The 17,204-nt window shown below is 41.5% G+C and overlaps 1 protein-coding gene across 2 annotated transcripts in view; it reads left to right on the top strand.

The window, feature by feature from the left end:
* Positions 1-2,300: 2,300 nt before the first annotated feature.
* The window catches only part of lancl2 (LanC lantibiotic synthetase component C-like 2 (bacterial)), a 55,727-nt gene continuing 40,823 nt past the window's right edge, over positions 2,301-17,204 (top strand). The window contains exons 1-3 of one of the 2 annotated variants that reach the window (XM_071328695.1): positions 2,301-2,391; positions 2,543-2,648; positions 3,314-3,522. In XM_071328695.1, coding sequence (XP_071184796.1) covers positions 3,355-3,522 — 168 coding nt within the window. In that variant the 5' untranslated portion in view covers positions 2,301-2,391; positions 2,543-2,648; positions 3,314-3,354. Of the gene's footprint in view, positions 2,649-3,313; positions 3,523-17,204 lie in introns of both variants that reach the window. The other variant, XM_071328694.1, reaches the window with a different exon arrangement.

The following is a 17,204-nucleotide window of genomic DNA, read 5'->3' on the forward strand; positions in this document are numbered from 1 at the left end:
CCTTCCCCAGATCTGTGCATCGACACAATCCTATCTCAGAGCTCTACAGACAATTCCTTCGACCTCATGGCTTGGCTTTTTCTCTGACATGCACTGTCAACTGTGGGACCTTATATAGACAGGTGTGTGCCTTTTCAAGATCATGTCCAATCAATTGAATTTACCACAGGTGGACTCCAATCAAGTTGTAGAAACATCTCAAGGATGGTCAATGGAATCAGGATGGACCTGAGCTCAATTTCGAGTCTCATAGTCAAGGGTCTGAATACTTACTTAAATAAGGTATTTCTGATTTTTATTTTTAATACATTTGCCAAAAATTCTACAAACCTGTTTTCGCTTAGTCATTATGGGGTATTGTGTGTAGATTGATTGTTTTTGTTTTGTATTAATCCATTTTAGAATAAGGCTCTCACGTAACAAAATGTGGAAAAAGTCAAGGGGTCTGAATACGTTCTGAATGCACTGTATTGGACACCCACGTGCTGTACTCTATTGATTATTCACACGTCTACATATGCCATACATTAAGCATACATTCACAAGCCCCCTGGCTGAATGTATTAACCTACATCCCTGCTCTCGCATGTAGCCTATGTATAGGCCTAATACATGACATTCCAATCCCTCTTTGCTGGTTGACAACTATGTGAAGGGGGAAGAAACAATAGCTGGTAGAACAAAGCAAAATATAATACTTTGTAACTAGGCACAAACTAACTGATTGCTTTTGTAGAAGGTGTGAGTGGCCAAATTGCTAATATTGTATTTCACACTGTTATCAATATGCTCATTAAGCACTAGCGCAGAGATAAGGGCAAGTCGAGATGAAAAATGGCGGAATCAAATGCCTTTAGTGTGTTCAGACTTGTTTAATTTGTTTTATGTTAATCCTTTCTGCTATGGCTTTGGTGATGACATAGGCTTCCTAACTAAAGAAGAGGTGTATTACTCCCAGACAGTGGTGTAAATTACTTAAGTAAAAATACTTTAAAGTACTACTTAAGTCATTTTTTGTGGTATCTGTACTTTACTATTCATGTTTTTGAGAACTTTCATTTCACTACATTCCTAAAGAAAATAATGTACTTTCTACTCCATACATTTTCCCTGACACCCAAATGTACTTGTTACATTTTGAATGCTTAGAGGGACATGAAAATTGTCCAATTCACGCTCTTAAAGAGAAAATCTCTGGTCATCCCTACTGCGTCTGATCTGGAGGACTCACTAAACACAAATGCTTCATTTGTAAATTAATTCTGAGTGTTGGAGTGTGCCCTTGGCTAACTGTAAATAAAAAAAACAAGAAAATCATGCTGTCTGGTTTGCTTAATATAAAGTGATTTGAAATGTTGTATTCTTTTACTTTTGGTATTTAAGTATATTTTAGCAATTACATTTACTATATATACTTATATACTTACTTATACTTAAATATACTTAAGTATATTTAAAACCAAAGACTTTAAGACTTATACTAAAGTAGGATTTTACTGGGTGACTTTCACTTTTACTTGAGTCGTTTTCTATTACTGTATCTTTACTTTTACTCAAGTATGACAATTGGGTACTTTTTCCACCACTGTTCCCAGATAATAGTTTGTCAAAGCATCCATCAGTGGAAATAACCTGACCCACAAGAAAGTTGAGCATGCTCCTTTTTGTCTAATACATAAAACTAAACAAAGTAACTTATTTTGTCTGAGAAATGCAGAAGAGAATAGGATTGTATTGTTCAGCAGAATCACGTGTCTGTCAATGAAAACAACAGTAAACATGTCGTCCCACAGGAATGATGCAGCGCCCCCTTTGGACCAATTGAGATATCGCTTGTGACTAACACGTCAGTTAATTACTATAGCTCCCGCCCTGGGCAAATTAGTGTAATTTTGTAAATGCCGGATCTCTATGGTAAGACGCATTATTCAACCAAGTTTCGTAAAAATCGACCCAGTGCTGTCAGAGATATCGCCTGTGACTAACGTACAAACGGAGGAACAGAGACATATCCACAACCCCCTCCCCGATTTAATCGTGGGGGACAACTAAAGCCATTAATTAAGGGGAAGGGAGAGCGAGGGAAGGGATGGAGGCACACAGGGGTGTTTATAGATTTGTTTGTGGTAGTATAATCTGTGTGCGTGCGGCAAATCAGTACACAGCAGAAACACCATCTGTTTCCTCAGAGGCTAGGACTCAAATTTGGTCCAGATCGGCGCGAGACAGCTGCTTATTGCAGGACTGGTGGGCTGTCTCCCGTAGCCTCCCGTAGCCTCCCGTAGCTCGTCAACCAGTAGGATTTCTGAATTTAAAATCCACTCTCACCGACTGCGAAAGCGGGAGCCCGAACATGATGACGAGAGAAGATGCGAACTAATATCGTTGAGAGTAAAGTATTTTACATGTTTTTATCTGTATCCAATAACTGCTTTAATTTCCGAGAATTGATAACGTTTTACAGGACTGAATTAGATGAGGAGAGCCTATCACAAAACTGCATTAATGTGTTAATGCTGAAATCATCCTGGATGCTTTGAAGGCTGCTACGACTGTGGTCCATCTATCCTCCTGCATCGATGAAGCGCTTGCAACGGCCGAAGACAAACGAAATTAATTGCATGGTCATTATTTGATATAAAAAATAGGTGAGCCTGCCGCGTTTTTATGTTCATTATAGGCTATTTGTGTTGAATTGTGGGTTTGATTTTGTCCATTGAGAATGTACTTTGCTGCAGTAACGGACAGTTATACAAAACCTAGTGACATTGTTATATTTAGGATAAAGTCATATGTAACCACACGTGTGATCACGTTGCATTTGTTAAAGTAGGCCTAGGCTATGTATTCAGGCTTTCATATCTACGTGTTTGTTTGTCATTAGCCAATATACATACGCCAGTTTTATAAATGCATTTTAGAAGTCTAGCAAATTATTTGATAGTAAATGAATATGTTTTATATAAAGTAAACCTATAAACTTGCGCTGATTCAGATTAACTTAACTTTTTGATTCAGGAACGGCCTTTTATTGCTATTTGAGTTCTGAGAATAAATTCCTTATCATAAACTAGCTATTCAAGGTGAATCGATAGGGGATAGCCACCATTAGTTTAGTAGCATCGATTTTCCACAGGTGTCTGGACTCCAAATGTAGCCTATTTCTTTTATATGAGAATACTTATCTCTTATATCTCACTACAGAGGCCAATATTAAACTAGACAGATTTATTCAGAGACACGGTCCACCAGCGAAATCTATTGGAAAATTAGATTTCCTCATTTTGAAACGCGCTTTACTGTCTACCAACAGGGAGTCCGTATACATTTTGGCCTTGACGAGCTGCCGTTAAAATGGGAGACAACATGTCCAAAAGATTGAAATTAGTGTCGGCTACGGAAGCGGAGATGGAGGAAAGATCTTTTATCAACCCATACCCCGACTGGGACCAAGGAGTCTTCACATCTTCCAATTCAGGAATGGACAGTGACTGCAACGAGCCTTTCGGCGAAAATGGAAAGGTAAGAGCCCTTGTGTTTAACATTTATTTGCCATAAGTAGCTACCGTATCTGGCTAACTTGTAACGTAGCTGTTATGATTCACTTGCGCATGCCACAAGCGCATCTTTGACATTCTGAAGAGCTCTAACTCAGACAAAGTGCCCCATTGTGACTGTTATTAGTCAGTAAACACCATATTACTCAGTAATAACAGTCACTCAGACCATTCCTGCACAGAGCCCACACTACTCTGACACATTATTAGCCTGAAGACCCAACGACGTTGAATTGCTTAGAATATGATGTAGGGCAGAAATGAGCGTTTCGATAAGGAAAGTTTCCTCTCAAGACCTCTACAAGCCAGAATGCTAAATAAAATATACTTGACAGGTTGTCTGTGTGGTTTGTCTTTTTGCAGGTATGAATGTGAGACAAAATATCCACAGAGTAGTGTTATCAACCAGACCTTCAGTATGCTGGTCTGTATGTCGTTTGCATTTCCGTTTTTTATTTTCAACACGGATGCAATTCCAATTCCAGGTGACAAACCCTTGCACAATATGGTCGAGTCTAACAGCAAACACTTACAGCTGATTGCGAGGAAACATGCTTAGGTCGACTACATTTGGCTATTGTTTACATATTTTGTGCATCACATGCAATTTGTCAACAGATTGAAAATACAAGCGACAGAACTTACTAGCGTAGCAAAAAGTTGGGTGAACAATCTCCACCTCCTACCACCAAAAGGACCAACAGTGTCCACAGTATTGTGTACGCTGTAGAGTAAATATCATTTTATTTAACATTCTGCTTTGTAGCTAGAGACATTTGCATCTTTTTTTACAGCGACTTTGTTTAGACTGATTTTCATGGAGTAACCATGGTAACAGTGTGACGGTTTGCCAATGGACAAGTGTGCTGAATCTTGTAATTTATGAGCTGTGACCTGGGTGTCGCACTGTTCAGAGGCTCTGGTGCTGAAATTGGCGATCGGCTGTCATTGTTTTATCGTGCGCTAATGGTGCTATGGTCCATGCTTCTGAAACATTGTTTACTTGTGCACTGTGTTAATGGCACAACTTCCAGTTACCACAGGCTCCTTTTGGGATGTCTTCATTTTAACTTTAGCCGTTCCCAATATGACAGATGGCCTCTTGGTAGTGCCATCCCACTTCTCACACCAATGCAGCAAATCCCTGGTCCTGTGGAGGAAAGAGTGGTCTGGAGAAAAGGGCTTTTAGAGACGATCTAGACGATTAGCACGGCTGGTGTAGGAGGTCTATGGCCCTTATACAGTGATGGATTGAATTGTGACATATTGAACTGCAGCTCCCCCTAGGAAAAGTAATTGCATCTAACTGCTAATGAGGCCCTTCGTGTGGATCTGTTTTGGCAGTGGGGTACAATTATGACTCAAGAAACTGTTGTAACGGCCGGCTCCCGCCAGTATTGTGGCTAATCATTTAATGCCCTTTCAGCCTTTATACTCATTAGTATCGTGGCAAGGAAACAAAACACACAGCTCGTTTTACTTTTTAGAAAACAGCCCCAATGTTGGAAACAAAGTTCATTATGTTTCATACGGAGTCACATTTATTTTTTCCCCCAGCTATAGCACACAGTATTTTACATACAGAAGGTTTTTATAGGACCAAAGAGTTTGATCTGCTTCGTGTTTTCATTTTTGCCATGGAAAAAATATTGCGATACTGGTATCGTCACAGCCTTGAAATCTATGACATAATGGTCATAACACATCATGTAGTCATGTGACCTAGCCTTGAAGACAAATAATTCTGTCATGCAAGACTACAACTCGGTGGCCTTGTGGTTATGTGTCCGCCCTGAGATTAAAAGGTTGGAAGTTCGTTCCCCTGCCGAGTCATACCAAAGACTGTAAAATTGGGACCCGATGCGGCAATGCTTGGCACTCGGCGGTGTACTTGTACATCAAGCTGCCTCAAGCTACAGAAACAGGAGAGTGCCTGCTCCTATAAGTTGTGCCGGCTCGCACAAGCCAAGGTTACTTACTTACAAGACAGAAATAGAGGAGACTGTAGGCCATTTGGTCTCCATCTTTTTGCTATTTTCATTAATACCCAGTGGTTTCCCAAGCCATTTTGTGTTGTGAGTTGTGACCCCCCCCCCCCCCCCCCCCTAAAGCCTTTTAGAATTTCCCTCTGGCCCTCTCTGTCCAGCACAATGCTTCTTGCCACGGTCACCCAGTCATAAGCCTCCACAGCCTTAAACCTGCCTGTCTAATGACTTGGCCTTCAGGCTGCTGCTAGCTAGTCTGGAGCCCTGGACTGAATTGAGATCATTCACAAGTGTGACAGGAGATACCAGGGATAATGTCATGCTCAGCAGCTCATGCATTAGATTCATAGAGGTTGAGTCCTTACCTCTCAACCTTGATGCTGTTATGGGGATTGACAAATAGGTTCTGCACTTTGAGTGGATAGCCTGCCCTAATACACTTAGACCCGGCCTGACATCATATCTCTTTTCCTGCTCCTGAGAGGCTTGGCTACTGTAGTCTGGTCCTCAGGCCAACATTTTGTTGGGTTACATCAATCAAAAAGAGAGGGAAATATCAGGGGACACGGTAAAAGAGCCAGAGGGATCGTCAGTCACCTGTGCAGTTAAAATAAGTTATGTTCTTAACTTAATTCCTGAGTTGGTGTTGTGTGTTTACTCACTGTCAGCAACAGTACCTAGACCCCGGGGGAGAGAAAGGCAGAAGGCTCCATAAAATAACCCAATAAACCAGAATTACACTTCACCCCTCCTCTCTTTAGCTCTCTTAGGTGCTCTCCTTCTCTCACTCACTCACTCACTTGTCTGGCCCAGGGCTACCTCCAGAGTGGGTCGTGGTTTGGATGAGATTGAAGGGGCAACCAGGGAGCAATGAAAGTTGCCACACAGCCCTAGAGAAACTCATTTTTTATATTCTAATTGAGGTGTTCAGGTCAAGGAACATTTGGTGCCAACATGGCTTCTATGAAAAATTTATTTCTATACTGAACAAAACTATAAGCGCAACATGTAAAGTGTTGGTCCCATGTTTCATGAGCTGAAATTAAAGATCCCAGAAATGTTCCATATGCACAAAATGTTTATTTCTCTCAATTTTGTGCACACATTTGTTTACATCCCTGTTAGTGAGAATTTCTCCTTTGCCAAGATAATCCATCCACCTGACAGGTGGGCATATCAAGAGGCTGATTAAACAGCATGATCATTACACATGTGCACATTATGCTGGGGACAATAAAAGGCCACTCCTCTAAAATGTGCAATTTTGTCACACGACACAATGCCACAGATGTCTCAAGTTTTGACAGTGTGCAGTTGGCATGCCTTCTGCAGGAATGTTCTCCAGAGCTGTTGCCAGAGACTTTAATGTTAATTTCGCTACCATAATCCGCCTCCAATGTCGTTTTAGAGAATTTGGCAGTGCGTCCAACCGGCCTCACATTCCAGGACCTCCACATCCATCTTCTTCAACTGTGTGATGGTCTGAGACCAGCCACCTGGACAGCTGATGAAACTGTGGGTTTGCACAATTGAAGAATTTCTGCACAACCTGTCAGAAACCGTCTCAGGGAAGCTCATCTGCGTGCTCGTCGTCTTCACCAAGGTCTTGACCTGACTGCAGTTTGGTGTCTTAACCGACTTTAGTGGGCAAATGTTCACCTTTTGAGGGCCACTGGAACACTGCCGAATTATCCTCTACGGATGAATCCCAGTTTCAACTGTACCGGGCAGATGGCAGACCGTTTGTATGGCGTTGTATGGGCGAGCGGTTTGCTGATGTCAACGCTGTGAACAGAGTGACTCATGGTGGCGGATATGGTATGGGCAGGCATAAATCCATTTGAATGCACAGAGATAGCGTGACGAGATCAACAGCCTAATCAACTCTGTGCGATGAAGGTGGGTTGAGCTGCATGAGGCAAATGGTGGTCACACCAAATACTGACTGGTTTTCTGATCCACACCTCTACTTTTTTTTAAGGTATCTGTGACAAACATATGCATATCTGTATTCCCAGTCATGTGAAATCTATAGATTAGGGCCTCATGAATTTATGTACATTTCATTATATGAACTGTAACTCAGTAAAGTCTTTAATTGTTGCATGTTGAGTTTTTATATTTTAGTTCAGTATACATTATAAACTGAGTTTGATAAATTCAGGAAGAGTAGCTACTAGTTTTTAATGTTAGGCTTTGCATTGAGAAAAGCTGCAGCTAGGAAGCAAGTCTGAAAGGAGGAAAGCACAAAGGAGGTTGTGTGCTATAAAGTGGATGATCATCCAGCGGCCAAACGCGAAGATCTTTAGCCGTGATTTATGACCTAACACCCTCTTACTATCAATCTTTATTCTGGGCAACTTACCTGCCTCCTATAACTCTTTTGGAGAATTTGACAAAATAGGTTCTCCTCAGCTGTATTTTTCCCTTCCCTCCATAAAGTAAACTGATTGATCCTTCACCTCAAGTGTTTTCTGGGGATACAGTGCCTTCGGGAAAGTATTCAGACCCCTTGACTTTTTCCAAATGTTATTACGTTACAGCCTTATTATAAAATTGATTAAATTGTTTTTTCCCCATCAAGCTACGCACAATACCCCATAATGACAAAGCAAAAATGGTTTTATAAATTTTAGCAAATTTATAAAATAAAAATGGAAATATCACATTTACATAAGTATTCAGACCCTTTATTCTGTACTTTGTTGAAGGACCTTTGGCAGCGATTACAGCCTCAAGTCTTCTTGGGTATGATGCTACAAGCTTGGCACACCTGTATTTGGGAAGTTTCTCCCATTCTTCTCTGCAGATCCTCTCAAGCTCTGTCAGGTTGGATGGGGAGTGTCGCTGCACAGCTATTTTCAAGTCTCTCCAGGAATGTTTGATTGGGTTCAAGTCAGGGCTCTGGCTGGGCCATTCAAGGACATTCAGAGACTTGTCCCGAAGCTAGTCCTGCATTGTATTGGCTGTGTGTTTAGATTCGTTGTCTTGTTGGAAGATTAACCTTCACCCCAGTCTGATGAGGTCCTGAGCGCTCTGGAGACGGTTTTCATCAAGGATTTCTCTGTACTTTGCTTCGTTCACCTTTCCTCGTTTCTGACTAGTCTCCCAGTCCCTGCCGCTGAAAAACATCCCCACAGCATGACGCTGCCACCCCCATGTTTCACTGTAGGGATGTTGCCAGGTTTCCTCCGGACGTTGACGCTTGGCATTCAGACCAAATATTTCAATCTTTGTTTCAACAGACCAGAGAATCTTGTTTAGGCAAACTCCAAGCGGACTGTCATGTGCCTTTTACTGAGTGGCTTCCGTCTGGCCACTCTACCATAAAATCCTGATTGGTGGAGTGCTGCAGAGATGGCTGTCCTTCTGGAAGGTTCTCCACAGAGGAACTCTGGAGCTCTGTCAGAGAGACCATTGGGTTCTTGCTTACCTCCCTGACCAAGGCCCTTCTCCCCTGATTGCTCCGTTTGGCCGGGCAGCCAGCTCTAGGAAGAGTCTTGGTGGTTCCAAACTTCTTCCATTTAAGAATGATGGAGGCCACTGTGTTCTTGGGGACCTTAAATGCTGTAAACATTTTTTGGTACCCTTCCCCAGATCTGTGCCTCGACACAATCCTGTCTCGGAGCTCTACGAACAATTCTTTCGACGCCATGGCTTGGTTTTTGCTCTGACATGCACTGTCAACTGTGACACCTTATATAGACAGATGTGTGCCTTTCCAAATCATGTCCAATCAATTGAATTTACCACAGGTGGACTCCAATCAAGTTGTAGAAACATCTCAAGGATGATCAATGGAAACAGAATGCACCTGAGCTCAATTTTGAGTCTCCTAGCAACGGGTCTGAATACAAGGTACCGTTGTTTTTAATTTTTAATACATTTGCAAAAATAACTAAACCTGTTTTTGCTTTGTCATGGGGTATTGAGTGTACATTTATGAGGATAACTTTTAATCAATTTTAGAATAAGGCTGTAGTGTAACAAATTGTGGGAAAAGGGAAGGTCTGAATACTTTCCCGAATGCGCTGTATTATCTGAATCTAGGCCAAATTGGTGTTAAAGCAGATAGTCATCCAAATGACGATATTACTTAGACAATCTTTTCTTACTGTAGGTAGACATTGACGTTCTGGAGGTGAACTATCCATTTTAACAACACATCAGCTCTCCAGCAGAATACACTGCAGCATGCAATACAGTAGCACTTCTCACAGCCCCCCCCCCCCCCCCTCTCTCCCTCCTATTGTTATGTTAAACAGTGAATGTTTGTTTCTCTGTTGAGCACTCCCTCTCCATGCCTGGCTGCAGTGGGAATTGTGAACTCCAGCGCAATGTTCCTAGTGGTTAGTAGTCAGGCCCGCTGTGCTCCATAAGCCTATGCTTTCAGTAATATGAGCAGGTTCTTTAAATTGATCTCAATTGTTTGTTTTGCATTCCATAGGCCATGTACTCTCTTGTCCTACAGTGTATATTGTTGATGGGAAATTGGTCCCAAGAGAATGGCCATGTACAAGGCCTGCATTAGATCAGACAAATAGTACTCTTTGTGAATATGATTGGTTGTTGTCAAAATTAAATCTTCATAGATTCGTTTTTTGTTATCCCTGGATTAACCTTACATCAAGGTTGTGTGTCACTGTCCAAGATGCTTAAACACGGTAGCGCTGCCTTTAGCATTGCAGCACACACTTAACCCAGGCTTAGTTTAGCCTTCGTTGTGACTCTGTCCATGGTGCTAGCAGAATTAGGATCGATTATGTAGTCTTAGGCTACACATACAGTCAGGTTACTATTGTCTTGGTTGTATGTGGTATTGACGCTGAATAGAATACAGTAACTAAGGGTGCTGATAGTTCTTGGCTGTGTCTGTGGTCTGTCTGGCTGTGCGTTAGGCGTGGGCGGTATACCGGGTGGGGTATTTGGAAAAAGCCACGGGAGGGTTTTTCAATACCTTCAATATCGTCAACTATTTCTTTGACGTTTTTCTATAAATGTGAATATTTGTAGCTACTTTTAAGTTATTACCTGCAGTGAACTTAGGAGATAAAGCAGATTGCGTTCTTCATTTCACCTGTCACATTTATTTTAAATTATGCAGTTTCCATAGTTCCCCAGAACAGTTGAGCCAGTCACGTGTTTGTTTGTAAATAGCACAACGGGAGAAAGTGAGATGGTGAGTCCATAGTGTTCTATATCTATCGGCGAGTCTCTGTTGTGCGGTGCACATGAGGGGATGATGTTACTACTAAATGTTTGCCATCAGATTTCTTCTAATGGCTTTCTGACTGAAGTCAGGGCTCTGGATGAGTTGCCATCTTTTCCTTGTGCTTCCGTTTTGTCCCCCCTTCTCTGTTCTTCTCTCCTCCATGTACACATTCTGCTCTTCCTTCAGAAAAGCATGCGTCAACTTAGTTGATTTGCCCAATTTCTCTCGTTCACTTTCGCTTGTAAATGTCCACACTCACCGAAAAGGACATTCGGTAGCTACTCGCTATGCTTGTTTAACTTTCTGAACTGGATTTGCCTGCCTTTGCAATTAGTTTCCCGTCAAGATAGAACTGCCAAAGGGGGCGGAGTTGCAATCTACTGCAGAGAGCCTGCAGAGATCTGTCATGCTATCCAGGTCTGTGCCCAAACAGTTTGAGCTTATACTTTTAAAAATCCACCTTTCCAGAAATAAGTCTCTCACTGTTGCCGCTTGTTATAGACCCCCCTCATCCCCCAGCTGTGCCCTGGACACCATATGTGAATTGATTGCCCCCCATCTATCTTCAGAGTTTGTAATGTTAGGTGACCTAAACTGGGATATGCTTAACACCCCGGCCGTCCTACATTCTAAACTAGATGCCCTCAATCTCACACAAATTATCAAGGAATCTACCAGCTACAACCCTAAATGGTTGTTCTTTAAAAGTGCTTTCCTCACCATATTAAATAAGCATGCCCCATTCAAAAAATGTAGACCTAAGAACAGATATAGCCCTTGACTGCCCTTGACCAGCATAGCCCCCACGATATGAAACTTTTCAGGGAAGTCAGGAACTAATATACACAGTCAGTTAGGAAAGCAAAGGCTAGCTTTTTCAAACAAATTTGCATCCTGTAGCACTAATTCCAAAAAGTTTTGGGACACTGTAAAGTTCATGGTGAATAAGATCACCTCCTCTTCCAGCAGCCCACTGTACTGAGGTTAGGAAACACTGTCACCACCGATACATCTACGATAATCGAGAATTTCAATAAGCATTTCTTCTACGGCTGGCCATGTTTTCCACTTGGCTACCCCTACCCCGGCCAACAGCTCTGCACCCACGCAGCTACTTGCCCAAGGCCCCCCCGCTTCTCCTTCACCCAAATCCAGATAGCTGATTTTCTGAAAGAGCTGCAAAATCTGGACCCCTACAAATCAGCTGGGTTAGACAATCTGCACCCTCTCTTTCTAAAATTATCCGCCAGAATTGTTGCAACCCCTATCACTATCCTGTTCAACCTCTCTTTCGTATCGTCTGAGATCCCTAAATATTGGAAAGCTGCCGTGGTCATCCCCCTCTTCAAAGGGGGAGACACTCTAGACCCAAACTGTTACAGACCTATATCCATCCTGCCCTGCCTTTCTAAAGTCTTCGAAACCAAGTTAACAAACAGATCACCGACCATTTTCAATCCCACCGTACCTTCTCCACTATGCAATCTGGTTTCCGAGCTGGTCAGGGGTGCACCTCAGCCATGCTCAAGGTCCTAAACCATATCATAACCACCATTGATAAAAGACAGTACTGTGCAGCCTTCTTCATCAACCTGGCCAAGGCTTTCGACGCTGTCAATCACCGTATTCTTATCGGGAGACTCAATAGCCTTGGTTTCTCAAATGACTGCCTCGCCTGGTTCACCAACTACTTCTCTGATAGAGTTCAGTGTGTCAAATTGGAGGGCCTGTTGTCCGGACCTCTGGCAGTCTCTATGGGGTTGCCACAGGGTTCAATTCTCCGTCCGACTCTTTTCTCTGCATATATCAATGATGTCGCTCTTGCTGCTGGTGATTCTCTGATCCACCTCTACGCAGACGACACCATTCTGTATACATCTGGCTCTTCTTTAGACACTGTGTTAACTAACCTCCAAACGAGCTTCAATGCCATACAACACTCCTTCCGTGGCCTCCAACTGCTCTTAAATGCTAGTAAAACTAAATGCATGCTCTTCAACCGATCGCTGCCCGCACCCGCCCGCCCGACTAGCATCACTACTCTGGATGGTTCTGACTTAGAATATGTGGACAACTACAAATACCTACAGTTGAAGTCGAAAGTTTACATACACCTTAGCCAGATACATTTAAACTCAGTTTTTCCCAATTCCTGACATTTAATCCTAGTAAATATTCCTTGATTTAGATCAGTTAGGATCACCATTTTATTTTAAGAATGTGAAATGTCAGAATAATAGTAGAGTGATTTATTTCAGCTTGTATTTTTCTCATCATACTCCCAGTGGGTCAGAAGTTTACATACACTCAATTAGTATTTGGTAGCATTACCTTTTAAATTGGTCAAATGTTTTGGGTAGCCTTCCACAAGCTTCCCACAATAAGTTGGGTGAATTTTGGCCCATTCCTCCTGACAGAGCTGGTGTAACTGAGTCAGGTTTGTAGGCCTCCTTGCTCGCACACGCTTTTTCAGTTCTGCCCACAAATTTTCTATAGGATTGAGGTCAGGGCTTTGTGATGGCCACTCCAATACCTTGACTTTATCCTTAAGCCATTTTACCACAACTTTGGAAGTATGCTTGGGGTCATTGTCCATTTGGAAGACCCATTTGCGACCAAGCTTTAACTTCCTGACTGATGTCTTGATGTTGCTTCAATATATCCACATAATTTCCCTCCCTCATGATGCCATCTATTTTGTGAAGTGCACCAGTCCCTCCTGCAGCAAAGCACCCCCACAACATGATGCTGCCACCCCCCGTGCTTCACGGTTGGGATGGTGTTCTTTGGCTTGCAAGCCTCCCCATTTTTCCTCCAAACATTACGATGGTCATCATGGCCAAACAGTTCTATTTTTGTTTCATCAGACCAGATGACATTCTCCAAAAAGTACACTCTTGGTCCCCTCCAGTGGCTTTTTCCCCTCTTCACAATGTCCTTTGCTGTTGTTCTGCGATTGATTTGCACTTTTCGCACCAAAGAATGTTCATCTCTAGGAGACAGAACGCGTCTCCTTCCTGAGTGGTATGACGGCTGCATGGTCCCATGGTGTATATACTTGCGTACTATTGTTTTTACAGATGAACGTGGTACCTTCAGGCGTTTGTAAATTGCTCCCACGGATGAGCCAGACTTGCGGAGGTCTACAATGTTTTTTCTGATGTCTTGGCTGCTTTCTTTTGATTTTCCCATGATGTCAAGCAAAGAGGAACTGAGTTTGAAGGTAGACCTTGAAATACATCCACAGGTACACCTCCAATTGACTCAAATTATGTAAATTAGCCTATCAGAAGCTTCTTAAGACATTACATAATTTTCTGGAATTTTCCAAGCCGTTTAAAGGCACAGTCAACTTACTGTATGTACATTTCTAACCCACTGGTATTGTGAAATAATCTGTCTGTAAACAATTTTTTTAGCATTTAGCTAACAGAGTCTATCTGATATCACTATTAGTTTGTGCTAATCTTGTTAGCATTCTGGTAATAGAGGCCCAATGAGCTTTTCTTGCGTTTATGGCGCCACCTTGTGTGCTTTGATTGTCATACCGTAAATCCTGATATGAGAGAAGGACGGTATGAAAATCTGGATAACGCCCAAGCCTACTGTGTGTGTCTGTCCATTTCTGGCTCAGTCCTCCTGGCTCCTGGGGCTTCTTCAAGGCCTCACCCTCATCCATCTGGCTCTCCCCTATATCCTCTCAGAGATGGAACCATCTTTCACACAGACATGTCTGCTTCTAGAACCAACCCTTTTCCTGCTTCCCCATCTTCTCAAGCTCTGTTGATATCACAGTTTGACCTAGTCGTTGGTGTTGTGTCAGCAGCGGCCTCCAGCCATTTTGATTGAGGTAGTATTGACGCTTGCTTGATGTTTTTTTTTCTCTGCCTCAAGCTTCAGTTCATACAGGATTCCCTTCATTCAGATGTTTAGACCTGGATATCGCTCTTATATTTATCTATTCATCAGTGTTGGGGTTTGGTGCCTCGGGCTCTAAGCTTCTCCCTGTCTTTCACCTCAATATTGACGCTTTAGGGTTATTTTTATACTGTAAATCCATTAAAATAAAGTTGTCAACTCATTATTTGACATCTAAAATAATGAACAGTAACATAATAAGCTTGTTTAAGAGAAAAGCTATTTATTACAGTGTCTTGCACAAAGCCAAGCATGTCAAAGTGACGGCCTATTTGAGGCGTTCGTTAGCATAATACTGATGTTGTTCATGGGCTTGAGTCAAATCTAGCAGACACGCTCTAAATAAACACAAGATAAAGAGTAAATCTTGACTGATCCTGATTCATCAGAGTAAACACATTTTATAGGGGCTTAGGCTAGGCTATACGCTAAGCCCAAATTAAATCAATGAAGGCTGAATATGGAGGGAAAGGCAGGATGGCCTACATTGGGTGAAGACTCCTGTGAAATAGCTTACCTCTAGCAAAATAAACTACAATTTAAATTTCACAACAGGATTAGTCCGTAATGTTGCATGATCGGTGGTTAGGCTATTAGCTGGACAAAAGTAGGCTACATGAAAAGTACAATACTGTTAATTACAGTCGTGCCGGTCAATGTTAAATTAAAATCTCCCTACATATCTACAGTGCCTTCAGAAGCATTCATATCCGTTTACTTATTCCACATTTTGTTTTTTTACAGCCTAAATTCAAGATGGATTAAATAGATTTTTTTCCCTCACAAATCTACACACAATACCCCATAATGACAAAGTAAAAACATGTTTTTAGACATTTTAGCAAATGTATTAAATACAGAACATGTATTTTCCAGAGCAACTTACAGTTAGTGCATTCATCTTTATAATAGGTTGTTGAGATTCAAGAGCTTGAGGATGAGTTGACAAGTTAAATCGGGTGTGCTAGCTCTGGAATAGATGGATTACATGGAACGGGGACCGGACCAAATCTAAACCAAACAAGCCAGCTGCATACCAGCCTGCATCCCACTGCTGGCTTTCCTCTGAAGCGAAGTATGGGTTGGTCCCTGGATAAGAGACCAGATGCTACTGGAAGTGGTGTTGGAGGGCCAGTAGGAAGCACTCTTTCCTCTGGTCTAAAAAAAATATCCCAATGCCCCAGGGCAGTGGTTGCGGATATTGTCAAATCAAATCAAAGTTTATTTGTCACGTGCGCCGAATACAACAGGTGTAGACCTTACAGTGAAATGCTTACTTACCAATAGTGCAAAAAAGGTGTTAGGTGAACAATAGGTAATTTAAAGAAATAAAACAGGCTATATACAGTAGCGAGGCTATAAACGTAGTGAGGCTACATACATACACCGGTTAGTCAGGCTGATTTGAGGTAGTATGTACATGAATCTATAGTTAAAGTGACTATGCATATATGATAAACAGAGAGTAGCAGCAGTGTAAAAGACGGGTTGTGGGTAGAGGTCGACCGATTATGATTTTTCAATACCGATTATTGGAGGACCAAAAAAAGCCGATACCTATTAATTGGCCGAATTAATTTTTTAAAATACAAATAATTTAATTTAAAAAATATATATATATTTCTAATAATGACAATTACAACAATACTGAATGAACACTTATTTTAACTTACTATAATACATCAATAAAATCTATTTAGTCTCAAATAAATAATGAAACGTTCTATTTAGTCTCAAATAAATAATGCAAAAACAAAGTGTTGGAGAAGAAAGTAAAAGTGCAATATGTGCCATGTTAAAAAGTTAACGTTTAAGTTCCTTACTCAGAACATATGAAAGCTGGTGGTTCCTTTTAACATGAGTCTTCAATATTCCCAGGTAAGAAGTTTTAGATTGTAGTTATTATAGGACTATTTCTTTCTATACCATTTGTATTTCATATACCTTTGACTATTGGATGTTCTAATAGGTACTTTAGTATTGTCAGCCTAATCTCGGGAGTTGATAGGCTTGAAGTCATAAACGGCGCAATGCTTGAAGCACAGCAAAGAGCTGCTGGCAAATGCAGGAAAGTGCTGTTTGAATGAATGCTTACGAGCCTGTTGCTGCCTACCACCGCTCAGTCAGACTGCTTTATCAAATCATAGACTTAATTATAATATAATGACACACAGAAATACGAGCCTTAGGTTATTAATATGGTCAAATCCGGAAACTATCATTTCGAAAACAAAACGTTTATTTTTCAGTGAAATACGGAACCGTTCGGTATTTTATCTAACGGGTGGCATCCCTAAGTCTAAATATTTCTCTTACATTGCACAACCTTCAATATTATGTCATTATGTACAATTCTAGCTAATTAATTACGGTCTTTGTTAGGAAGAAATGGTCTTCACACAGTTCGCAACGTGCCAGGCGGCCCAAACTGACTCTGCTTGCACAGAACGCAAGAGAAGTGACACAATTTCCCTAGATAAAATAGATTCATATTAGCAGGCAATATTAACTAAATATGCAGGTTTAAAAATA

This window comes from Salvelinus alpinus, chromosome 10 (assembly GCF_045679555.1).
Source record: "Salvelinus alpinus chromosome 10, SLU_Salpinus.1, whole genome shotgun sequence".
In the NCBI taxonomy this organism is placed as follows: Eukaryota; Metazoa; Chordata; class Actinopteri; order Salmoniformes; family Salmonidae; genus Salvelinus; species Salvelinus alpinus.